The sequence below is a fragment of the Diorhabda sublineata genome, chromosome 5, assembly GCF_026230105.1.
Source record: "Diorhabda sublineata isolate icDioSubl1.1 chromosome 5, icDioSubl1.1, whole genome shotgun sequence".
Classification (NCBI taxonomy): domain Eukaryota; kingdom Metazoa; phylum Arthropoda; class Insecta; order Coleoptera; family Chrysomelidae; genus Diorhabda; species Diorhabda sublineata.
The window spans coordinates 9,429,392-9,452,821 of NC_079478.1; the positions used below are offsets into that span (position 1 = coordinate 9,429,392).

Below are 23,430 nucleotides of genomic sequence, written 5' to 3' on the forward strand. Positions count from 1 at the left end.
TGTTCATAAAAACTTTTTGGAAACGATTATTGTAATATATGCTATCCCAATTTTCCTCTATTTTACCAGAACTTTCGAATAGTTGTTAATCCATATTTTATTTCTATCCAAGTTAATACATTCAAGAATCATCAGACTACATTTGATTCATCATTATCATCGTTATTCAGTTTACTTGAGTGCACTGCTGGACTTAAGCCTTCCATATCGGAATCCATCTGTGTTGTTTATATACGGCATTTATCCATTTTAATGCATTCTCTTTATACTGCACTATCTCATTAGTAAACATACTTATGTCTTTGCTACCAAATCGTATTTGTCCAACGCTCATCCGCAAGCCTAGTTATGTGGCCAGTTCAGTTACATTATAACTTTGTAGCTCGTTCAATTGCAACAGCAATACATTTGCCACAGCTGGTAATTCAGAACTTTGTCTCTAAGAGAAAGACCCTTTTAATTTTTTTTTGAGGTTTGAGGTGAGGTTTTATGCTCCGTAAGTAAGTACTGGTAATCGCATTTTTCTCTTCAGGCATATTGTGATATCTAATTGCAAAAATATGTTTTAGTTTCCCAAATGCACCCCATGTCAACTTAGTTCTACGTTTTATCTCATAAGTCTGGATAAGGGTAAACTAGATGTAGCAGTTTATCTATGTTTTATGAGCAATCTAAAATATAACTGGCTTCAAACTTTTAAGCGGTAAAAGTTTCGATTATGAGAGTACATTACTTTGAACATGAATAACAGCATTTGTATGCCAAATATGTATAGCCTCATCTATCCAAAATATTTATTCATGATACAGATTCGGGTCAACATTACTATATCAAAATAAACCAAATTCATATACTTTATAAGTTGTATTTTATATCATTTGATATGTCTTTTTTCAAATTAACATAAATGGAACTAAAAGTTTGTTTTATGAAATTTATATCGGAACCTGAAGTATGTTTGTCAATTTTTTCATACTTTTGGGTGTCCTTGTGTTATTGTATGAAAATATAGTATCTTAACGACTTCTAGACAAAATGTGTGTGAACGTATTACATCCTTGTTGAATTCTTGGACATTGTAGTTATTCCTCGTTTCTAGGATAAATGTTAGAAATATGAATAGCAGTTTGTGACGTTTCTTATAACTTCTTCTAATCAACTTACTTCTTTATCTGCTTTTTAAGGAAACTTTATTTATCTTTGAGAAATCACGTGTTTCTCAGTCAAATATACTCGTAGGCTCTTTAAACACCCAAAAATATTTGGTAACTACCTAATCGTATAGACAAAGGTCAAGTTACTGGAGAAAGGAGAACGAATCAACCAAATGTAATATGTCCAACTATCTAATTCCATTACAATAATACGGTTATATTTGTTAATCATCATTCTATATAATTTTATTTTGAATATACTGTTAATTATCATTATTGTTCTATAGAAAACGAAAAATACTTCTTGATGATATTTTTGACTACGTTTTCAATCACCCAGGTATAATCGTGATGAAGTTTACAATGAAAGGAATGGTATTAAGCAAAATGTATCAATACGAAAGAAATAATGAGAAACGCAGCATAAGTTCAAATGAAAGTTGTTGGTTAAGTATTTGAGACTATGGCACCCATCCTTACATATAGTGAAAATATTAATAGTGACAGTGACAAAAAATTCCCTTATGCCATAAAAGAAGTTGAAGAAAAAGTGAATAAAGAACTTCTTACTAAATTTACAGGTATTTAACGTCTTTTTTCTTATCTTAAAATTCGATGTTTGAAATTTAATTAGGTACTTATATTTAAATGTAAAAATATTTCGAATATATTGTCAAAAAATAATTTGTTTACATTCTAAATAATTAGATAAATACATATTTTTAACTTGATTATTTTATTAATTTTGAAAATTAGAAAAAATAGTATTACGTATTTAGAATAATAATGATAACAAACATAATCCCAATTTACAGGACAACATTATTTACTGTAAGATGTTATATCAAGTTATTGTAAAAGAATTATCATTAATTTCTGTGGGGAAAGATATATTTTTCTTTATTATTATTAATATTGTCATATTATTGTTCATAAGAAGATAATTTGTAATAATTTCATAACTCAACTAGAGCCAAATTTTAGGATAATATTTACGTTTTTTTTCTCGGTTTTTTTAATGGATTTGATACGTAAAAAATGTTAAAACTCTTTATTGCCATATGTACCCCCTTATATGATAATATTAATCTATATATCAAATAATATAATTATCGTCGTGTTGTCTAACTCTATAAAGTTACTCTTCTTTTAAACTGCCCTCGTATAAAAAATATTCCCGTCTTATTAATATTTTGAGGTCATCGAAATACTTTATACAAAATGAATGAATAGATGAATTCAGTTTTCATCACTAGAAACGAAAGTAACTGTTCTGGTATTTCTCTCTTGGAAATCGCGATTCCAGATACTAAATTTTCATAATATAATCAATAACATACTTTTTAGGTGAAAAAACGACTTTTCTTCAAGTAGGACCTAAAGATTACTTTTTACCAAGTGGGTATAGGAAGGAAGCGAATCATTATTACACGTTTGCTCTCAGACCGAATGATGTTTTTATTGTCACTTTTCCTAGATCAGGTAAGCACGAATTTCTCGATCAATCTGTACATAAAACTATTATTGTAATTTGAACATAACAATCGCCTTGGAAACTCCTATAATCATAGTAATGAGGCATAAGGAATCTTAAAATTGATATTTTCTCAATTGAACGAAACTAATATCAACGTTTAGCATTGAATAAAATTTGAAATTAACTGCCATTAACATAAGTTATTGGCATACTTATCAATATTTTAAAATTTATTGAAATATTCGAAGTTCAATTTGATATTGATTGCTCAATATGTTGTTATATTTTAGGTACAACTTTGACACAAGAACTAGTTTGGTTGTTGGCAAACAATCTGGATTTTAAGAAAGCAGCTCAAATTCCTCTTAAACACCGTTTTCCATTTTTAGAGTAAGTGAATTTTCTATTTTATATCATTATACATATAAGAATGTGATGAGTTTTTTACTCTTTATGCTTATCCTTATCATCCCTTTTTGTTTTTCATTCCAATATCAACAGTATGCTCCAATGACATACATTTTCAAAAACAATGTTTCATCATCTTCCTTTTAACTATTATTTGTTTGAGGTCTGATCTCATTTTCACATTTATTTCTCAACTTTTACAACAATTTATATTTTTAGTACTTCAAAGTTTATACGTTTTAGATTCAGTTCTTTGCTCCATGAAGAAGTAAAAGCAGAACTTTTGAAAAAAAATCAATCAAATCCAGCAAAATGTGAAGTTATTCATAAACTAAGTTCACCTTGTTGGAGATACTTTCAAGAAATGTCTGAAAGAAGATTCATTAAAACTCATTTACCTCTAAGTTTACTACCACCAAATTTATCAGATGTTGGTTGTAAGGTACCGAATTTTATCGAATATAGATAATACATTCAACGTAATTCAAGTGGCATGTATCAATGATGTCAAAATTGAAATAATTACTCAGTTGCAGCCATAGAGTTGAAAATGGAGGTGTCAATCTGACTTTATCAAAAAAATAAATAATAAAATTGATGTTATAAATTCAAATTTCAGGTAATATATGTGGCAAGAAATCCTAAAGATGTGGCTGTTTCTGATTATCATTTATGCAAAGCTCACATATCTCAAGGATATAATGGAGACTTCGAGGAGTTCTGGAAATTATTTCAAAAAGGACACGGTGAGTTCAAACCATATGCAATAATTTAGAAAAATAATTTGACTTTATCAGATATTAACCGGACAATCCCAATTTCATTTTATAGTCAATAAACAATAAATATTTTAGTACCCTATTCTCCTTATTGGGAACATATTAAAGAAGGATGGAATAGCAGAAGTAAAGACAATCTTCTGTTTCTCTTCTACGAAGATATGATCAAGGTAATCTTATAATCTATGTTGTCTACTCAGTATCTAATAAATATAATCATTTTTAGGATTTGAGAAAGTGTATAGAAAAGGTATCCAAATTTTTAGGGCAAAGTTATAAACACGAAGAAATCGCTCTTTTAGAGGCTCATTTGTCAATCGATAACTTCAAAAACAACAAATCGGTGAACAACGAGGATTTTAAAGAATTAGGAGTTATGCTTAAAGATCAAGAAGGTTTTATAAGAAAAGGAACAAATGGGGGCTGGAGAAATTACTTTGACGATAAATTGAATATTGAAGCTGAGAGATGGATAGAAGATAATTCAAAAGGATTGGATCTACAATTTTCTTTTTAGATACATTTTTTAGTAAAATATTTATTTCGATAAGTTACATCACAAATATCAGACATAAACTCAAAAACCTTAATTTCACTCACCGTGAAAATCATTAAAACCTTCACAGCTAGAAAAATTATGCGTTGTGCCATAATTAATTGGAACTAGAAAAAACCGCCGGACTGAAATTAAATAAAGCTATCATAATCAATTGCTTCAAAATAGCTTCAAGCTTAGAAATCATATAAGTAATTGAAACTCTATTGCCTCTAAGTACGATCAAATGTATTTTTAAATAGTTTTTAGCATTCTGCGATTAAGAAAAATTCATTATATATTCGTAATCGAAAAAATCTGTTATTATTTTTTACTCGTAACTCGACTTAGCGTAAGTTAGGGGAATATCGATGACTTAAGCATTGATCCATTTTGATATTTATTAAAGGGACTTACGGGATAGGTAATCATTCATTTACAAAGCCGATATAGTGGACCAAAGATATATATCAAGTATACTATCAATCTATCACGCCTTTCATATTTTTCAATCATTTTGTAAAACCCTTCATTGACCGCTATAACCTATGGTGCAAGTAATGGCGGTCTACTGTTCGGGTATTACCGGTCATTCAATATTAAGACAGGTTTGCTCCTAACATGTATTAAAACAAAATAAAACGACGTTTTATTTATATTATCTTTATTTTTTATAATGCAATCATAATTATCCAAATTTTCATCAAAACTAACTTTTTTCTTAAAGTAAACCAAATATTATTTATATTTCTACTATGAAAATCACACATTGAGACGCATAGGAACTGTCTTTTACTTAGTTTTTGAGTATATTTCCAGTATTAACGCCTTCAAGAACTTCTTCTCTCTCTTGTTCCCTGTGTCGTAGCATCTACCTACATTAAAAATAAGTGGATAATGAGACATTATTTTACAAACAAACTAATAATAAGGTGTCTTATAATTCAATACGGGTTAATACTGGCCACTGACCGGTATTGCCCGCTTAGAATGATTGCCATAACCCCAAAAACAGTTTCTTTTGTTTGTCACAAAAAACATGAATAACTTTCACAAAATCTAACAAGCACATGGAATACGATAGTAAATGAATAGTAATGAAAAATATATTCATTGGTATAAATCACTTCAAGCTTACCTTTAACTGAATTTTTTATTTCACATCACAGAATAAGTTTACTCGGTCCCATACTACCCATTGCCCACCCTAATCCTTACAAAACTTTACAGGAATTGTAGTTGTAATGTAATTAATAATATTTTGCTTTGAAGTTGTAAAAGCAGTGGTTGCTGCAGGCAACGATTGATAATCATATAATTTTTCTCATGCCTCCAAATGTAAATCGTCAATGATTTGATATTCGTGTTTACACTTAGCTTGATTATAACTGTTGTACTCCAACACCTTACATTGTAAGCTTTAGTGCGGCTATGAATAGTTAGTTTGATTGTATAGAGGTCCATTTATTCATCTACTTCTATCCAACCAGATAAGTTTGTGCCATTTTTCAGATAAATAGGACGGGTTCACAGTAAGGAAAAGTCGCCTCGCATTTGTCTTGCCTTTTTGCATATATTTCTTATGTCGTCGGATTGGGCAGATATTCGGGTTTACTTTATTCCTGATCAACCAATTCCTCTTTGACTTGTATCATTTTGTCTTCTTAAATAAAGTATTTTGGTCCCTGCATTTCAAGGTACAGCTTTACATGTTTTTTTTTGGTCTGTAAGCCTGTAGAATTGTTGCCAAAAAGCACCATCTTCTCACATCTGCATTGCGTTTTGACTAGTCGGTCTCTTGTTCAAACGTATAACCTATGAAGAATAAAAGAGTACAAAATATAAGGATATAATTTTGATTTTTTCACTCTTCCTATATGGATCAGAATGCTGAGCTCTGGAAAGAACAGGTAAAGAGTATCCTGAACAAAGAAAAGAAAAAACTAATGTATTCTAGACAAGCTTAGAAAACATAAGGGATTGAGTATTAGGGTGGTGGAAACTATAACGAAATTATTTGGTTATGTGGTTAAAAAAATTGGTCTTGGAGATTTGTTCTGGAAGAGAAAGTCCAGGTAAGGTTATCGATCAGAAGATACATGAACCTTCTAAAAAACTAGCATGCAAGAATCTCACTCAAACATTGAGGATTGCTAAAAATAAAAAAAAGTGGTCTATTTTCTGGTGTTATTCAATATAAATATACTTATATCTTCTCGGGGTATCAGTGTTTGTTAACACGCAAACAACAAGTAGTAGAAGGTCTATATCTCTTTCTATATTACTACTGAATTAGAATTTCGATATTAAAAAAGTATAAAAACATCTTTTCTTGAGTAGAAACTAGCGAAAGAAAGAAAATATCATGGAATTCAAACTTCAAACTATACCCTATATCTATGGAGTCTGCATATTTATGTAATTGGATTTGCTATGTTATGGGGCCTTGAATAGACATCTTGTAGATTGAACGCTTTAAATGAAATTTGATGAACTATTATTAGATTTTTGACTAAATGTCTAAAATTTTGACAATTTTGTGTGTTATCCTTCTATTAATAATGAAATAAATACTTGTTTGTACTCAACATTTTTTATTTATCTATTAACTAAATTTTTATTAATAATAATATATATCACATACAGTTAGATGAATCTTAATAAGGCAACACAATATTACTACTCCGTAAGTTGTCTTCAATCCATCTATCTGCTTCTTGAGATAAGTTCTCGTCGAAATAAGTAGTCCATCCTCCAATAACTCCTTTTCTAATGAAACTTTCCTCACCATTAGCGATTAAACCGATGTTTCTGTGTTCGTCGTTGTTGACTGATTTGTTATTTTTGAAATTATCAATCCTAAGATGATTTTCCAGAATACTTAATTCTTCATCCGAATAATTTTTTCCCAAAAACGTGGCCAACTTTCTAAAAGTCGCTATCGGATTCTAAAAAAATTATTGGAAATTAAAAAAAAACAACAAAATCTATTCTAGAACAACAATGGTTAACTATTTGTTGTATGGAACTTCATTTTGGGAAACAATGAAATGACTAACCTAACCCAAAAAATAGTCTAATTACATAGAATGCACCACCGACGATAAATAAAATGATAATCATGAAAAAACTATTGAAATTTTGTTTAACAATAATAAAGAAGCATGCCAAGGACAAGTTGGAAATATTGGATTAAACCCTTATTATTACCACTTTGAATTTTTGAGTAAGTTTGTAGATGACCTTGTACGACTAAAAATGACCTAAAAGAGAGAATCCATTTGCTTAATCTGTCCTTATTCGAGAGACTGCAAATCTTCACAAATTAAAGCCAAAGCCGTTTAAGATATTGATCTTATTTCTTGTTCTTTTGAGTGTCCTCAATGCTGGTCATTCCGGCTTGGAATGTATGGCATAGTCCGTAAGCTCCTTCGGCTGGATATTGAGATGGGTCTTCAATTTGTACTAAAATAAGTTCACTACTTTCATGGTTTGAACCTTCTATTTTTACAATATAATTCAGCGCAGTAGAAGATTAAATCATGAGGGAGATAAGGATGACACTGATAAGCTAGAACTTGGTGTTCAGTTCCAGCTTAGATCGATTACTCATGAATCCTTCCAGTTTCCGTCTTGAATTCATCATCTTATCTTTTAAGAAATCGACGTGGTCTTTTATCAGGTATGACTATATGAGACCTTCATTGTCTAGGTGCTGCTTTGTATCCTGAGAACATTATGCTTCTCTAATCATAGTTACCTTGCTTCAAGTTGCACAGTTTAAGGAAGATCAAGAAACTTAGATAGGGGACGTGAATATGAAAGAAGAACAAAGTTAGAAGACTGTTTTTCTAAGAGTAGGAAAGAATAAATAGTGTTGTGAGAATGTATTAGATTATTAGGAAACTTTTCAGTCACTCACTATACCTTTTTCATATCTTCATAAAAATAGAATAGAACGTTCTTTTCATGTCTCCGGCTCCATCCTTCTTTGAGATGCTCCCAATATGGTCCCCATGCAACTGAAATTTTAAAAAATTCAAACTAAAAGTAACAAATTACAAAAAGTGCTAAATTTAGTACTTCATTGCAAATATGTTTTTCCAAAAATGGAAAAGAACAATGCAGTTTTTGATAATAAAAGCAGTGTAGAGTTTATGCTTACTCAAACTATGTACGATTTTAGTTCATAGAAAATGGTTGTTATTTGTCACTATATTGGTAGTGATTAGCCAATATTTTAAAAAAGATCATGAAAAGATAAAGAGTTAAATACTTGAGGGAAAAGGTCACTCCTTGTGCTCTTAAGATCTTCTTTATCATAATGATTCAGATATGGGGGCTGGTGAAACAATGTTCGAATTGAATGAAAATTTGCGTACGTGTTTTTGCTATAATAACTAGGTTCCCAATTTTATATATGGTTTCTAATTTAAGTATCCCTATTTTTAACTTGGTAAAACTGTTAGTTTTCCTTTTTGGTAATATATTTTCAGTTCATCGCATCTGGAACATAATATTTTTTAGATATCCACAAAAAAGTCTCAAGAAGACACATCGGCATCTCTGGCAGGCTGCTCTATTGTAACCATTCTTCAAATCCAGTAGGATTAGAAAACTTCATTAATTTAATATTGAACAGTAGCACTGAAGTTTGCTAATGCATCATTTTGCTAAAACCAAATTTCATCAAAATTTTACCAACTGTATTTCTCATTTCATTTCATTTCTCATGTTATACCTTTAGCATTATAACTTCAGAAAATTCCATTTTTTGGTCATCTACACGCATTACTTTATCTTTATAATGTTACAGACAAATCGTTGTAGTGCAGTTTTCAGAATGGATCTACAAGGATTTTCTATGGAACTTTTCATGTTCCAATAGTTTTCCAATGTTTCGTCATTAGTTCCGGTTTCTGGCTGGTAAATTTTGGGGAAATTTTCAGTTGCACTCAGTTCTTTCAGAAGTGACATATTTCTCAAAACTTTTACGATCTTTTTTTTATCAATTCGAGGGAGATTTTCAATTGAACTCAGTTCTTTCACAAGTTACATATTTCTCAAAACTGCAGTTTTAATAATTATATTATGTATCTAGCTACCTCATCATAATTTCTTTCACGATCACCATAAGTTCTTAAGGTAATAATTGTTATTATTTCCTATTGTGTTAACCTAGTACATTTTCAAAGTACCTAATCACCTTCTTTCACCAATGATAATGAAAAATAATTAATGACATTAAAAAACAACAAGTGTCAAAAAAATTTACTACTTTTTTGACGTTAATCTAATAATTGAAATTTCAATGACTTCAACTTTGAAATTATTATTATTGAATGTAGAATGACACAATACGGGATTGTATTTATAGTTTAAAAGTTTATAAAAAACAGAAAAATATACTTTTCGAAAAAACGTTAACGTTAAGTTATATTGGAGTAACGGTGCACTTGGTATATTTCTAATCGACTTATACAAATGTCTTCAACTATTGTAAAAAACTAATAATCAATATATTTTTCTAAACCTTACAGAAATCGAAATAAGAGTAAGTTATGTAACTTCATGACCACACTCTATACAATCAATTGGTTTTAGATACTGATGCTATTGGTTACTATTTCATCTATTTTGTAAACGTTAAATAAGGATAGTAATATCCTTAAGATTGTTAAAATGAAAGTAGAATATCTGTCAGTGACAAATATATGCATAAAGTTTTTATCTATATTTTTATACTTATGAAAAATGGCCGAATATCCTCCAAGATACTGCGGGCCGTGCCCTCATCTTGCTCAATTCGTACCGAAAAATGATACAAGTTATATAGAACAAAACACAACGCCAGAACCGAATGTTCAATTCAAAGATGTTCAAGGAAACAACCAACCAAGCTTGGGTGTGAATTCTTCCGATCTTAAACCAGACCTAACTGTTCCTCCGGTTAGAGAAGTTAAATTTTCCGATGAAAAAGATAAGGCAGATGGTGGATACAAGGGAGGTATTCCACCTTGTACAAAAAATGAACTAGACGAATGTGGAAATGTTGAACAAAAACCAGCGAAACAAGAGAATTTGAAAAGTATTTTGAAAAAAGATACCGGACCCAAAACCGCCGAAGAAATGTACACTCAACAATCCGTCACAGCACCCATTCAAAAAAGACCAGAGCAACCGGAGCAGCAAGTCAATCCACCTTGTTATTTACCCCAGCCTAATGATTCTTTACCGCATCCGCTAGGGAAGAGTATGGAACCAATTGGTCCGTGGGCAACTGGAAGAGTAGATTGGGGACCACTCTCTGGATTAACAGGTATCGTGATAATTTTTTATCTTTTAAAATCCCTATCATCAATATTATATTTTCAGGAATAAGACCAGTAGTAGACAAATACTCAATTGCTAGGTACAGTGAAGGAGATTGGAGATCCCACAATAAAGAAGTACTAGATATGGCTACTAGGGAACAACATAGAGCTAACCTCATAGATTGGAATGGGAGGCAATGTCTTACCGAATCATTCACGGACGTCGACAAAAACCAAGCAGACAATACAAAAAGATTAAATCAACGAGAACTTGAGCTCCATCGTTGGAAATGTGAATTAGAAAGGGCTATAGCAGCAGCTTCAGAAGAAATAACTTTCATGGAGGAACAAAGACATCGATTAAAGCAAGCCAGTAAAGTATTAACGCTTCCTGAGTCGATTTCCGGGGAAAGTTTGGAGAGAAGAACTGGCAGGATGGATGCAGAACTGGTAAGAGATGAAGTAGAAGAAGAAGTTATGAAGGAAGTCGCTTTATGTGCAGAAATACGAGAAATTTTTTCAAGAACTCTCAAAGACGTGGAAAAACAACTTTTAGAAGACAAGACGGCTAAACAGCGCTTAGAATACGATTGGAGCGATAAAAAAGTATCCCATGAAATTGATTCAATAAACATGGCTTTGAATAATAGGTCAACAGTACTTATGTTTAAACCAGGAGCTGTTAGGTTTCCAGACGAACAATCAACACCAGACTATTGGGAACATTTTACAAGAGAAACTCTTCTGGAAGGAGAAGCCACCAGACAAAGATCAGTCACTTTGAGGGGAACGTTAGACGATATCTTGAACAACGCTTCAAAAGATCTGAGAGCACAAGCTGATAGAGTAGAAGCCGCCTTAGCTAAACGAGTAGCGTGCGCTCAAGAAGTAACTAAAAGATTGGAGGATGAATTGAAAGGAGTTTTGAAACGACTAGCCGATGTTGAGGATTTAAAAGAAAGTTTACGAGAAGCGATACGAAGATTAGATACCCCTATGAAGAAAGCACAAACTCGATTGGATAACCGACTACTTCGACCGAGAGTTGAAAATTGTCGAGATAATGTTCACTTCAGTTTAATAGAAGAAGTGAAATCGATAGGTGAATCTGTTGCTGCACTACAAGCTCAGTTGGCTCAAGTAGAAGATTCTCAAGGCAGATTAATGAAAGCTAGAAGTGATTTGGAAAGAGAAATTATGCTGAAAATGAAAACTTTAGAAATTGATAATCAGAGAACGAGGAGGATAAGATCTTATTATCCTTCAGCAGCTGCGCTATCGGGTCATTAATGTTTTCCTTTATATTACACATCAAATAAAAAATACGAGTAACTAATGTCCACTTACTCACCTAAGCCACTTTGGAAGTATTTCCAGAAATTTTTGAAATCCCCTACGTATCCTTGTGTTACATAAGTTCGGTTCAAATGGTAGTAAGATACTGCAACATCTTTTGGATGTCTTGCTACGTAAATAACCTAAAATCGTATACATGCATCTGAACCTATATTCTTTCTAGGTATTAACAGATGAAACGTTATGAGAAGTGTCCATCGAAATACGTAAATAAGGGTGGCGCTATGTTAGCGTCAGGGTAAATTTTAAAGGAAACGGTAAATATTATTAGCGAGAAAATCAGAAACCAAATAAGAGTGCACGTTTCTCATAATAATTTGTTTATATATATATATATATATATATATATATATATATATATATATATATATATATATATATATATATTATAAGTTTTTCATCAGTATTTAGGAAACATCCGAATAATTCTGTTCACAAAATACCTAAACAGATGTTTGGTAAAAATGGTTGTTTAGAGCAATCACAAGGCCATAATCTATGGATCAATAGCTTGGTGGAAATCTAAGTGCAGATGATAGCAGTACTGGAAATCACCAGAACCATGATAAGTACTGTACAAACAACACAAGAAGCAATGTAAACCCTTGGACCTATAGAATTGTTCATAAAAGTTGTAGCCTCGAAAGGTGCTCTTAGGTTGAGAGAGAACAACCTTTGAAGGCAAAAAAATGATGGAGATATAATCATCCTACAGAAAATGGGTAAAATGGGAGGAAAAATAATAAAAATGAATAAAAATACCGACCATATGATCACAAAAAGGGCTTAAGGAGATGATAAAAATAAACATTCCTATTAGAGAAGAATGGGATGAAAAATCCATCGTAAACAAAAAAGAAGTCTCAATGTTCACACATGCCTCGGTAATGGAATAAGGGCCTGTATTTTTTCAAATGAATTCTTCTTACAAATGAATTGTAAACATCCTAAAAAAGTTACTTATGGAATAGTGAATGAAATATTTGTGACAGTGGAGTAAGCCTCTGCTCGGTACTTGGACAAGATGGAGAGAAAGAGAAGTCTTATGTATATGGGCATGTTAAAAGTAGTACGAGGAGAGAGGATGCCGAAGAGTTTATAGCACCGATGAAATTGTTAGTTGCCATCGACATAACAATCAGAATCAAATATCAGACCAAACAGAAATGGTTGCACGATGTTCAGAACGATTTGACCAAATATCAATTAAGAAGAAAAACAAATGATAATAATATTCACGAAACACCCAATCCAAAAGACCATAAGAGGGATCATTGGGCATTATACTGTTAGCATAAGACTCCAGAAATGGGAAGTGATAACGCACAACTACTGCAAAGAGAAGAAAAGACGATCGAGCATCAGTTCTACCGGTGCCATAGTACATAAATAGAAAAACGTCGTCGAATACTGCCTCTAAAAACAAACAGAATTAGAAATAGAAAAAGAAAACAAACTTATTCTGGGCTGAAAATGCTTAAAAAGAAGCTATGAAAACAAAGATATGAGAGGGTGGTAAAAATAGTTATGTAAGTTTACAAATTTTAGGAAAAAATGGTCTTCTATGTTAAACTGTTCGAGTTGCCCCGTTCTTCATTTTAAAACGGTGTTGTATGCTTTAACGTTGTAATGAATCAATTGTATGCCACTAATAAAAGTAATAATATTACCCTAATCTATGCATTAATCTTCACATTTCTCAAAATAACTTTCATAAGATAACAAATTAGATTCCAAAACGAATACCTTGGATCCAGCGTTGAGTAAATTTGATGGTAACAAACTGAATGGTAAATGAGTTTTTATGAAACGGTTCTCCTTTATAGTGTCCAGATATTTCCAAGAAGGATAATCGAGTGTTTCAATCAATTTACAACTGGGTGGATCGAACTGGTTTACTTTTAAAAGATTAGCCTTGACTTCCTTGTGTACAAAACAGCTAAATCTGAAACAATAATTAAACAAAAATGTCTGGAATCATCAATATAACGTGAATTTTATTATTATTAGTTGAAAAAACTTGTGGAATAACAATAAGAAAAAAAAAGAGGTGAATTACTACTTGACCCAAAAGCATGAGAATTCACCGGATTGCCCAGCATGTACAGGAAACCATGAAAATGCGATGCGCGTATTCTTCGTATGCCGGAGCTTCAGTATGCTTCTTCACACCTGGGAAGCTTCAATAGGAGTAAAAACCCGGAAGTTAATGTTTGGGCAGGGATTTAGGAAATTATAGAACTAATTTTCTTAAGGGAAGTTTCTATGGAGTAAGATATTTGGCATTCTTTGCCACAATGGGTTAGTTTTTTTTAATCCTGTACATGCTAAATAGTCATCTGGTTACAACAAAATGGTGATTCTACCAATTTCGAAAAATCTTGTTCGTAACTATCTCATTGCTGTATTTAAAAGCAGATAAATATTATCAAGTATTTATCAAATTTGATCAATAGTTTTCAATAACTTTGTACCTTTTATTATCTCGTAATTAGTAATGAATAAGAATTTGATGCAATTCACACACCGTATAAGAATACCCATGGCTGTGTTGTTATCTAACAAAATTAATGATAACGTCGTATCTTTAAATTGGGACACAATGTGTACAATACCAGTACATGGAAAATCACTAGTGGAAAGTTAAATCAAGATTCATTAATTTGCATAGAAATATAAATATTAGTATTATAATAACTTGAAAAAGAAAGATAAGGAAAAAGGGAGAAAGTTTTTATCAATAATCTAGTCTAGAGATTCCACAAGTTTCAAGTCCATTTTAAATGTATTGTTTATATCGACATTGATGGCGTTCGAAAAAAATCTCATGAATATTGTTCCTTTATGTGAAATATTGATACTTTGACATATGCTTTAAAATTTAAGAATCATCCTATATTGAACTGAACTCATGAGGCACGGATACATTACTCATTTATCTTGAAGAAACCAAACGAAAAATTCACTTACTCTAAAAAAGGAAACCTCTGCGCCAGTAGAACCTTGTTGGCTGTTTCATAATCCAAATCATTTGCTAACAACCAAACTAGCTCTTGAGTCCACGTTGTGCCTAAGCAAAGAATAATAATACAATTTTATAATGATCTATCGAAGTTCTCTTAAATAGACCACTAAAGAATCCAAAAGGGAAACGTACTTTAGTTCTATGAGAAAAAAAATAATTTTTGTAGGTTTGAACTAGTTAAGAAATGTTTGACCAGGTGATAATTATTTTTTTTGCTTCACAGCTGGGCCTATGCAGCAGTAATCGGTGTACGAAGGAATCTAGCCAATCTTTAAAAATATAGACTCAGTTAATGAGTGCTGGAGTGTATAGTTTCTCTAAACATGTACTTATTTCAGAAATATGTATTGGAACTAGTTGTCTTGAAGGGGTTATAGTAAGTAGCTCTTCACTTGTAATCAACTAACCTAACAATTTATTTCAATAGCAAAGAGAACAGAACAATATGGGGGTATTTTTCTAGAAAAAATATACAGAGGTAGATCATGGATAGTTGCTATAATGGAGCATCTAAAATATGGGTACTTGGGGTTTATTTTCAGGTTATTACTAGTGTTTTGGCAGTACAGCAGAATTGAAATTTTCCTTGAAAAACCGCCAATAAAACTCATAATTTATTGGAAGACGTGTGTTAAAGTGAATGTTCATCGCGTGCACGTGATCCAGGGTTACTGGTAAAGATAATAACCCTTGACTAATCTTTTTTTTTTTTACTTTTTATATTGAAAGGATTGAAGAATGAATTAATGATGGAGAACTCATTAAATAACACTAACATTAAAGAACGTTGAAGCAATAATAACAAATTCTACCTGGTTTGGACAATAAAACCAATGAACTAATCAAGTATGGAGAGGAGAAACTGAAGAAGGCACTCGTCACCCTATTCCAAAAGATTGTAATGTTCGGTGTCACACCGTACGAATGGAAAATTTTGTTGAATTCAATCTTCAAAAACTATTCACTGAAAACATAGCGATGAGACTTGAAGATGAAATTTCAACGTCGGAAATACAATAGGGGTTCAGGCAGAACAGATCAAGACGGTGGATGCAATATTCATAATACGCCAATTAATAGAAATATCAACATAAAGCTCAACCGACCCATGTTTGTATGTGTTGTTGTTCTTACTAAATCATTTTTCAAAGTATGATTAAGGGACATATTAAAGTTTCTATAGGAAAATAATATAGATCATAAATATCTAAATATTTTTTAACTTCTGAAAATGAGGGATAGCCTTAGTCGTAAATATTATCATCGACAAAATTATAGAAAGTCGACGCAGGCTACAGAAAGAGAATAATCATTAAAAAGGGTTTTCCTATGAATATGATGGAGTACTACTAATAGGGATTGGAGAGAACATTCAGCGTCTATAACATGAAGATAACAGCAGATAAATATAATACGACCATCTCATCTAAGAAGACTCAATGGTTATAGACAAATATCCGATTAGATGTAAAATATCTGTACACAACATAATACAACATACAATGAAATTCAATTACCTCGAAATAGCAATATCAAGGAAGAGGAGTTTAATAGAGGACACACGAGCTCAAAAGGGCAAACAATCAATAGTCACTGGATATTTGAGAAAAATTATATGAAAAAATAATCCACAAAAAATGCGTAAGACCTATTTTCACGTATGAAACGGAATAAAAATGCTAAGAACAATTGAGGGAGTGAGCTTAAGAGATAAAATGAAATGTTAAGATATTAGGGAATATGATAAGAAGGGCAGTAAACCTGAAACCAAACACACTAGGCAGAGAAACAGAAAGAAAATATGAGCGCCGGAGCCCAATATCGTAAAAAATGATCAGGAGGAGACTTGATATTTGGAATTAAACAGGGCAGTATAAAAGGAAAAAGAAGATATATGAATTTAATGTTAACGTTAAACTCAAAATATGTATCATTCATGAATCGCTAAGATAAAACGAGATTTCTTATTAAGGGTGTTTAATTTGAAAATGGAACAACTATTTCAAACCATAGCCCTACCTCTGTAGTATCAGGAACTTATTTAATACCATATATTTCAGTAAAGATCGACATAGTAACAGTTGGTGGACCATTGGCTTTCACAAAACTCATATGCTACTCACTTTTTATCTTGGTTCGTAATAGAAAATCCAAAATAATGAAGATATGCACTTTTAAGTTCAAGTGAGGTAGATTGACACATTTATTGATATATGTTTATTGAAATGTGTATATAAAAATGATGAAATGTTTAAAATTAGTGTTAATATTCTATTGGTCGAGAAAGCCATAAATATAAGTGTAGTTCATCAACCATAACGGGGTTCACTTCAATGAGCACAACTTTCACTTACCTGACCTTGGGAATGTGACAATAAAAACATCAGTCGGCCTTGCAACGAAATTATAGAGATGCTCTGCTTCACGTTTGTATCCACTAGGAAAGAACCATTTTTTTGGCCCCACCTGGAGAAATCCAGATTTTTCTCCTTAAAATACAATTTGATAGATATTATTCCAACATACTCAAGTAACATGAATTATATCACTAAATAACTAGAAACCATATAGGGTGTTCCTGAAGTTGAATATTGACATTCATATAGTCAGAATTAAAGTATAAAATCTGAAATGAATATTCATTATTCTAGTTTTATCGTAGAGCGAAATCTATTTAAATTCAGTTAAAATCGACCGAAGGTCCGAAAAGGCTATATAAATTATCTCTATGAATTAGCTAATTCATTGCCCTAAATCCTAGTCTCATACATGCCAAACATAATCCGAAAACATGTGTCACCATCATTTGAAAGTTCAGATTTTCAAATTATTAATATATATCGAAGAAACATCTTTAAAAAATAAATGACTGGTGCTAACCCCCACAAAAATTATCGCATCACTCATTATTTTTTAAATATTATAAATGTGTTGCCTGTTTTTCGAATTTTATTATTATTACGAAATAAAACCCCAATAAATACGCCTTTTGCAACTTTTATTTTATATCAGTTTAATCTACAGAGGACAAAAAGTTGGATTTACCAAAACATATCAAAAAAATCGTATAAAAAATCTATACAAAAAAATGAACGGTGCTTAATCTGAAACCAGCCAATAAATTTCTAATAGCGTGTGTTGCCGTCCCTCGCTATAATTAAAGCTTCCATTCGTCTTGGAAGGCTTCTAAACAGGTTCTGGACGTATCCTTCCGGCATGTTTTCTCATAAGTTATAAAGAACATTTTGAAGATCATCTAGTGTTCTTATTGGTGCCGGATGTTGCTGAATTTGCCCTCCTAGATGATCCCAGACATGCTCTATTGGGTTAAGGTCCGGGATACGTGCCAATTCAGGGTGTGTATCTCGACCTCTTCTAAGTACTGCCGAACCACTCTAGCAGCGTGTGAACGAGCATTATCGTGCATTAGCACAGAGTTGTCACCGATTTGAGATATATAGAGTTCTAGGATATTGGTTATGTACCTGTCAGCATTTAATCTTCCACCATTCACTGGTACCAGCTCCGTGCGTCCCTCGAAAAAAATTCCTCGCAAAACCATGATAGAGCCACCACCAAAGCTTTCAGTTTGACCAAAATTAACCTGATCCTGCCGTTCACCACGTCGCCTATATACTGGTACACGCATATCTGATGAATACAGACAAAATCTTGATTCATCCGTGAATAAAATATTGGACCAATCTTGAATATTCCAATTTGCGTGTTATCGAGCAAATTCCAATCTTGCTACTCGATGTTCTCTGGTAAGACGTGGACCTCTAGCTGGCACTCTGGCTCATATACCTGCTTTTCTCATCCTATTTCGAACTGTTTGTAGGATTATTTGGTCATTACGAGCAGCCAACAGATCTGTTTACAGCCTTCGAGAGGTGTTATGCCTAATTCTTAACGCCGTTAACCTCAAATAACGATCATCTACTACCGAAGTTACCCTTCCGCGGCGTTGTCCGGGTCTAATGGTTAGCTGCCCTGTGTCTTGATAGCGAATAACAACTCTGGATATGGTGCTATGTTGAACTCCAATTATTCCCTACAATAACGCTTAGAATGTTCTCGATCTTAACGCATTCTCCAAGACAGAAATGATTTACTCGAGCATTTTTGCGTCCAAGAAAAATTTGTAAGAAATTGTAATATTTTTTTGCCCATGATAAGAAACCAGAAATATCTATAAAAAAGTATAACTAAGTATTTAAAATATCCTAAAATACCAGTTATGCGATAATTTTTGTGGTCTGTATATTTATTCTAAAAGGAAACTGATCACATTTATTGCCAGTTTTCTCAAAATAGATTGAGGATCTTGAAGACCCAAGTCAAGTGAACGAAATCTCCTTATGTAATGTATTGTGATTTAATACAACTAACTATGAAACCCAAAACCGTAATATTTTTCGTAATATTCCTTGCTTTACCAAACGTATCCGACAATTTATTGGATGCCGAGCGAATGCTCCAGCCGGAAATGCAGTTTTTATTACGAAAGTTTCTTAGTTTTTTAACAATATTAAGGTAATAAGAACATAAGACACTCGTAAGTGAAAAGATTGATTAATAGGGTGATAAAGTATACATATAGTTTTCTCAGAAATAACTCACATATTTGAATTATTTCTATAAAGATTGCAGGTATGCAGCTCTAGCACCGCACGCGGGTTGTTAAAACTATGGGTGTCCGCAATCCGCATCTAATTCTAAGTCGGGACCATACTTGGAACGGTTGTCAGAAGCGTTTATAGATATTTTCTGCGCAATCCCCGGCTACGCACGGTTCTTGTAACAGTACTTGCTACCAACCAAGTATCGAAAGAACCGTTCCGGAAACGGTTCACAAACGATACCTAAGTCGGTTGGAACGCAAAACAGAACCGCCCGGCTGAAACACGATATCTCTATTGCGTAGAATCGCCATCGTCACCAAGGATGGTTTTTTTATTGGGTTGGAATGGACCTAATGTTTCTTAAAATACAAAAATTACTTAGGTCGAATAAATATATGTTTTTTTAATTAGTTATTGAGAATAAAAATGATCAAGTCTCATGTTTCCGAGAACATAGTTTGAGGAATATAGAATGTAGTGCAAAATGTGTGGTCCATGGTTATCAATTCTTTATACAGAGGCAACAATAGGTTTTTTTGCTTATTAGTTGGTTTATTAATAACGTGATATCTTTATAGTTTTAGATCTTAATACTTAATCACACATGAATTAAACACAATCCAAAAGCAAAGCAAGTGTATTGAACAAATCAAACTCAAACAACAAGAGTACAGGATACAGGAGTGAATGTCGAGAAACGTACGAGAGGCACGAAGTTAAAATGAAAAAGTATTCGAATGACAAAGAGGGTAATATGCGCATGGTGAAGTAGTACGGTAAACAATCAAAGTACTAAATTCTGCATATATATATATATATATATATATATATATATATATATATATATATATATATATATATATATATATATATATATAGTGTCTATTAAAAACAATAATGAAAGTAGGTACCCACGCAGTGCTCTTCAGTATCTAACAGACACAATAGAGCTGACGATAGTAGTCTAGTATATCCTCTTGAGGAACCTTACTAATCCCTAATACCATCATCTAGTAACTCGCATTGACAGGCGTGGCTATTTCACATTCAAACCTGTATTTGCCAAAGTGTAATAATATGTCATAACAGCCTTATAAATATTTTTTACTATTATCTGCAAGAATTTTCCCAGCCCTTATCCCTTTCTCCAAGGTAGACAGACAGTACTTCTTTTTCCTCTGCTCTTCTTGGCCGCCCTTTCTTTTTCTTATATCTTCTTCTAGCCATATGATACATTATTTTCAAATATCCAGAACATGTTCTTCATTGAATTATCTCAGCTATTGTCGTTTCATTATGCAGCACATATACACTTTTGTTCATTGAAATAGCATACAAGTCTTCGGACACAAATTTTTCAAATGTAGCTTTGTAAATATACTTGACATTTGTTACCATGTTTACCAATATTATGTTATCAGGTAAGTACTTACAATCCTTAAAATTCAAACCCATTTATTCGTTACAAGATATGCTTGAGAATTATAATTTGGACTCAAAGTTACAAATAATTATTAAATTATCTGTCACTGACTTCATTGTTTAATCGTCGCCTTTATCCATCATCTGTTATTGTTTCTCCGAAATTTCGAATTCAGCTTTTTATTGGACAACACTGTGCCACTATAATATTTTTAAATACCTTGCATTAGCTAATGATGATAACTACTATTATTTTTTACATCTAGACGGTTATCAGCTTCTTTCATAATATTTCACATTAATATTCATGAGGATAGTTTGTAAGTTAAACGTTCTGCAATCAAAATTCCAAAAACTATTCACCTGTTGAAACCACAAATTATTCAAACTTGAGAAATATATGACAAAATGATAGTTACACAAGCCCATAAGATTGTAAATTAAAAAACCGTTATTATTTACATTAACTTGATTATGTAGACTCAGTGAATATTTTTCAAACCATATTAAATATGTCAAAAATTTTTATTTTATCCAACTACTATGCGGATACGTTTATTTCTGTTCAATCGCCATGATATGGTGGATATCTAACCATCTAACCACCGTTATTCCACGTTTTGAAGAAAATTTCAACAGACAGAAAAACTGATTTTCGTGACCTTTTGACCTTTATAACTTTTCTATCTGCCACGATATCGATGTCGGTTTTTCATATCTTTAAATAAATTTACCTTACAAGTAATTCTTCGCAGATAAACCCTAAAATGACTGGACTATCAATCTGCATCGCTTTCCCGTTGGTGGATTTGAACCAGTAGATAAATTCTTTGAAAAAACATATCTTCGACTTGTAACAGTTTCATCTTGCCAAAATTTAGTTGGTGTATGTTCCTCATTGATCCATTTTCCATCTAAATAAAATATATGTTTTTAGTTACTCATTTCTTTTATAATCCTTTGGTAATTTCTTCTCCATACTACAATATCGTTTCTTTCTATTGAAATAGACTTTCTGAAATGCATTTTCCAGCAACAACGAAGTTTTCATAGTGTGTTTCGACTTAGCTAAAGATAATCCTTATCATTTCTAACCAGGACAAGAGCTTAGTATACTGTCAAAATTTGTTTTCTCTTCTTTAATATCTATGTAAATCCCAACACCAACCGTTCTACTAACTAATTCCTTTTTATCACTTTTACATAAATGTTTGTCTGTCAAAGCTTTAAAAAAATTAAATAACAAATGTTTTTTCATTAACTGTTAAAGGACTGATTTTTCAGCGTTTGTGCGGGTTTTCCAAATTTTCCATGATCACACTAGAATTCACAATAGAATCACACAGCACCTTGCAGGTTGCAGCTAAAGTAAACTGTTAAGAATATCTACACAACCTGGACCTCTTTAATAAATGTAAAAACGTAAAATAGTATTTTCGGTGAAATTTGTAAAGAGATTCTTGGAATTAAAATTAAATTTCTATCGTCTATTAATAAATGGGTACTTATAGATCTTATGATGCGGCTATGTAATCTTCAACACACATGACTTTTGAGCAGTTCAAGTCTATTTCTATTTTTGTGTACAGTTAATGGTTATAAAAGACCAATTAAAGCCCGAAAATTTCTATTATTAGCTTAGGTACATATATGAAAATTTATTGTTACATTGAGGTCTGAAACTTTTCAGATACCCCTAGTAATTTTCATTTCATTATTATCCCTCTTTATTATTTTGTTGTGAGAAAAAATAATTTAGTCTCATTAATTTTAAAACATTACATCACAACGTATTTTTGACACCTAAAACTTGTTTACAGTTTTTTTTCCAATTACTCGCGAACTCCTAAAACAAGGTGGTATTTTTGAAAATTTAATTAAACAACTTTCTAAATGGGATTCCTTTTTATAGCGAGTTTAGAAGTTGTGTTCCCCCTGCTAGAGAGTTAATCTAATTTAGTTGAAAGCCAACCTACAAACTGCCCCTCTTAAAAACGTGAGACTTACCTTACATATTTTGGACTTTTCTTTCGGGACCGAAAATTCAAAATTTCTTTATGAATACAAATTATTACCTTAAATAATCAATTTATCACACAAAAAAACACATATTAATGTTTTCCCATAAAAAAATGGATCTCTAAGATCCAAGTTTGTATTGAAAATATTTTTTATTTATAAAATAGATAGAAAAATATCATAAAATACCTGTAAACACTTCTAAAAGTTCTTTGTTAATATCTTCTCGGACATTTATGATTTTATAAGGAAACACTTTCGTCTCACATTCATTATTGTTATTAACACTGTCATCGTAAGTTGGTATAGGGGCCAT

At 31.9% G+C, this 23,430-nt stretch overlaps 3 protein-coding genes across 3 annotated transcripts; 2 read left to right on the top strand and 1 right to left on the bottom strand.

The window, feature by feature from the left end:
- The first annotated feature begins 1,362 nt into the window (after positions 1-1,362).
- LOC130444196 (sulfotransferase 1E1-like) lies at positions 1,363-5,009 on the top strand. The gene is made up of 7 exons (XM_056779244.1): positions 1,363-1,735; positions 2,502-2,636; positions 2,922-3,021; positions 3,283-3,481; positions 3,659-3,785; positions 3,894-3,988; positions 4,045-5,009. Exons 1-7 carry the CDS (start codon positions 1,618-1,620, stop codon positions 4,333-4,335), a joined length of 1,065 nt encoding a protein of 354 aa, XP_056635222.1. The 5' UTR covers positions 1,363-1,617; the 3' UTR covers positions 4,336-5,009.
- A 2,001-nt stretch (positions 5,010-7,010) lies between these two features.
- On the bottom strand, positions 7,011-23,430 carry LOC130444384 (sulfotransferase 1C4-like). Its single transcript, XM_056779480.1, has 7 exons — positions 23,304-23,430; positions 17,403-17,537; positions 14,994-15,093; positions 13,770-13,968; positions 12,019-12,145; positions 8,281-8,375; positions 7,011-7,301 (listed from the first exon to the last, which is right to left on the bottom strand). The coding sequence occupies exons 1-7, from the start codon at positions 23,428-23,430 to the stop codon at positions 7,011-7,013; spliced, it is 1,074 nt and encodes a 357-aa protein (XP_056635458.1).
- LOC130444041 (tektin-4-like) lies at positions 10,037-11,957 on the top strand. Its single transcript, XM_056779010.1, has 2 exons — positions 10,037-10,672; positions 10,729-11,957. The coding sequence occupies exons 1-2, from the start codon at positions 10,108-10,110 to the stop codon at positions 11,955-11,957; spliced, it is 1,794 nt and encodes a 597-aa protein (XP_056634988.1). The 5' UTR covers positions 10,037-10,107.

Excerpts from the sequence above, each read along its gene's own strand:
- LOC130444196 (XM_056779244.1), top strand. The coding sequence starts at position 1,618 with ATGGCACCCATCCTTACATATAGTGAAAATATTAATAGTGACAGTGAC. Across the intron at positions 1,736-2,501 it reads ACTTCTTACTAAATTTACAG|GTGAAAAAACGACTTTTCTT; the intron begins GTATTTAACGTC and ends CATACTTTTTAG. Across the intron at positions 3,482-3,658 it reads TATCAGATGTTGGTTGTAAG|GTAATATATGTGGCAAGAAA; the intron begins GTACCGAATTTT and ends TTCAAATTTCAG.
- LOC130444041 (XM_056779010.1), top strand. The coding sequence starts at position 10,108 with ATGGCCGAATATCCTCCAAGATACTGCGGGCCGTGCCCTCATCTTGCT. Across the intron at positions 10,673-10,728 it reads ACCACTCTCTGGATTAACAG|GAATAAGACCAGTAGTAGAC; the intron begins GTATCGTGATAA and ends TTATATTTTCAG.
- LOC130444384 (XM_056779480.1), bottom strand. The coding sequence starts at position 23,430 with ATGGCCCCTATACCAACTTACGATGACAGTGTTAATAACAATAATGAA. Across the intron at positions 13,969-14,993 it reads CAGAGGTTTCCTTTTTTAGA|ATTTAGCTGTTTTGTACACA; the intron begins GTAAGTGAATTT and ends TTATTGTTTCAG. Across the intron at positions 12,146-13,769 it reads TACTCAACGCTGGATCCAAG|GTTATTTACGTAGCAAGACA; the intron begins GTATTCGTTTTG and ends ATACGATTTTAG.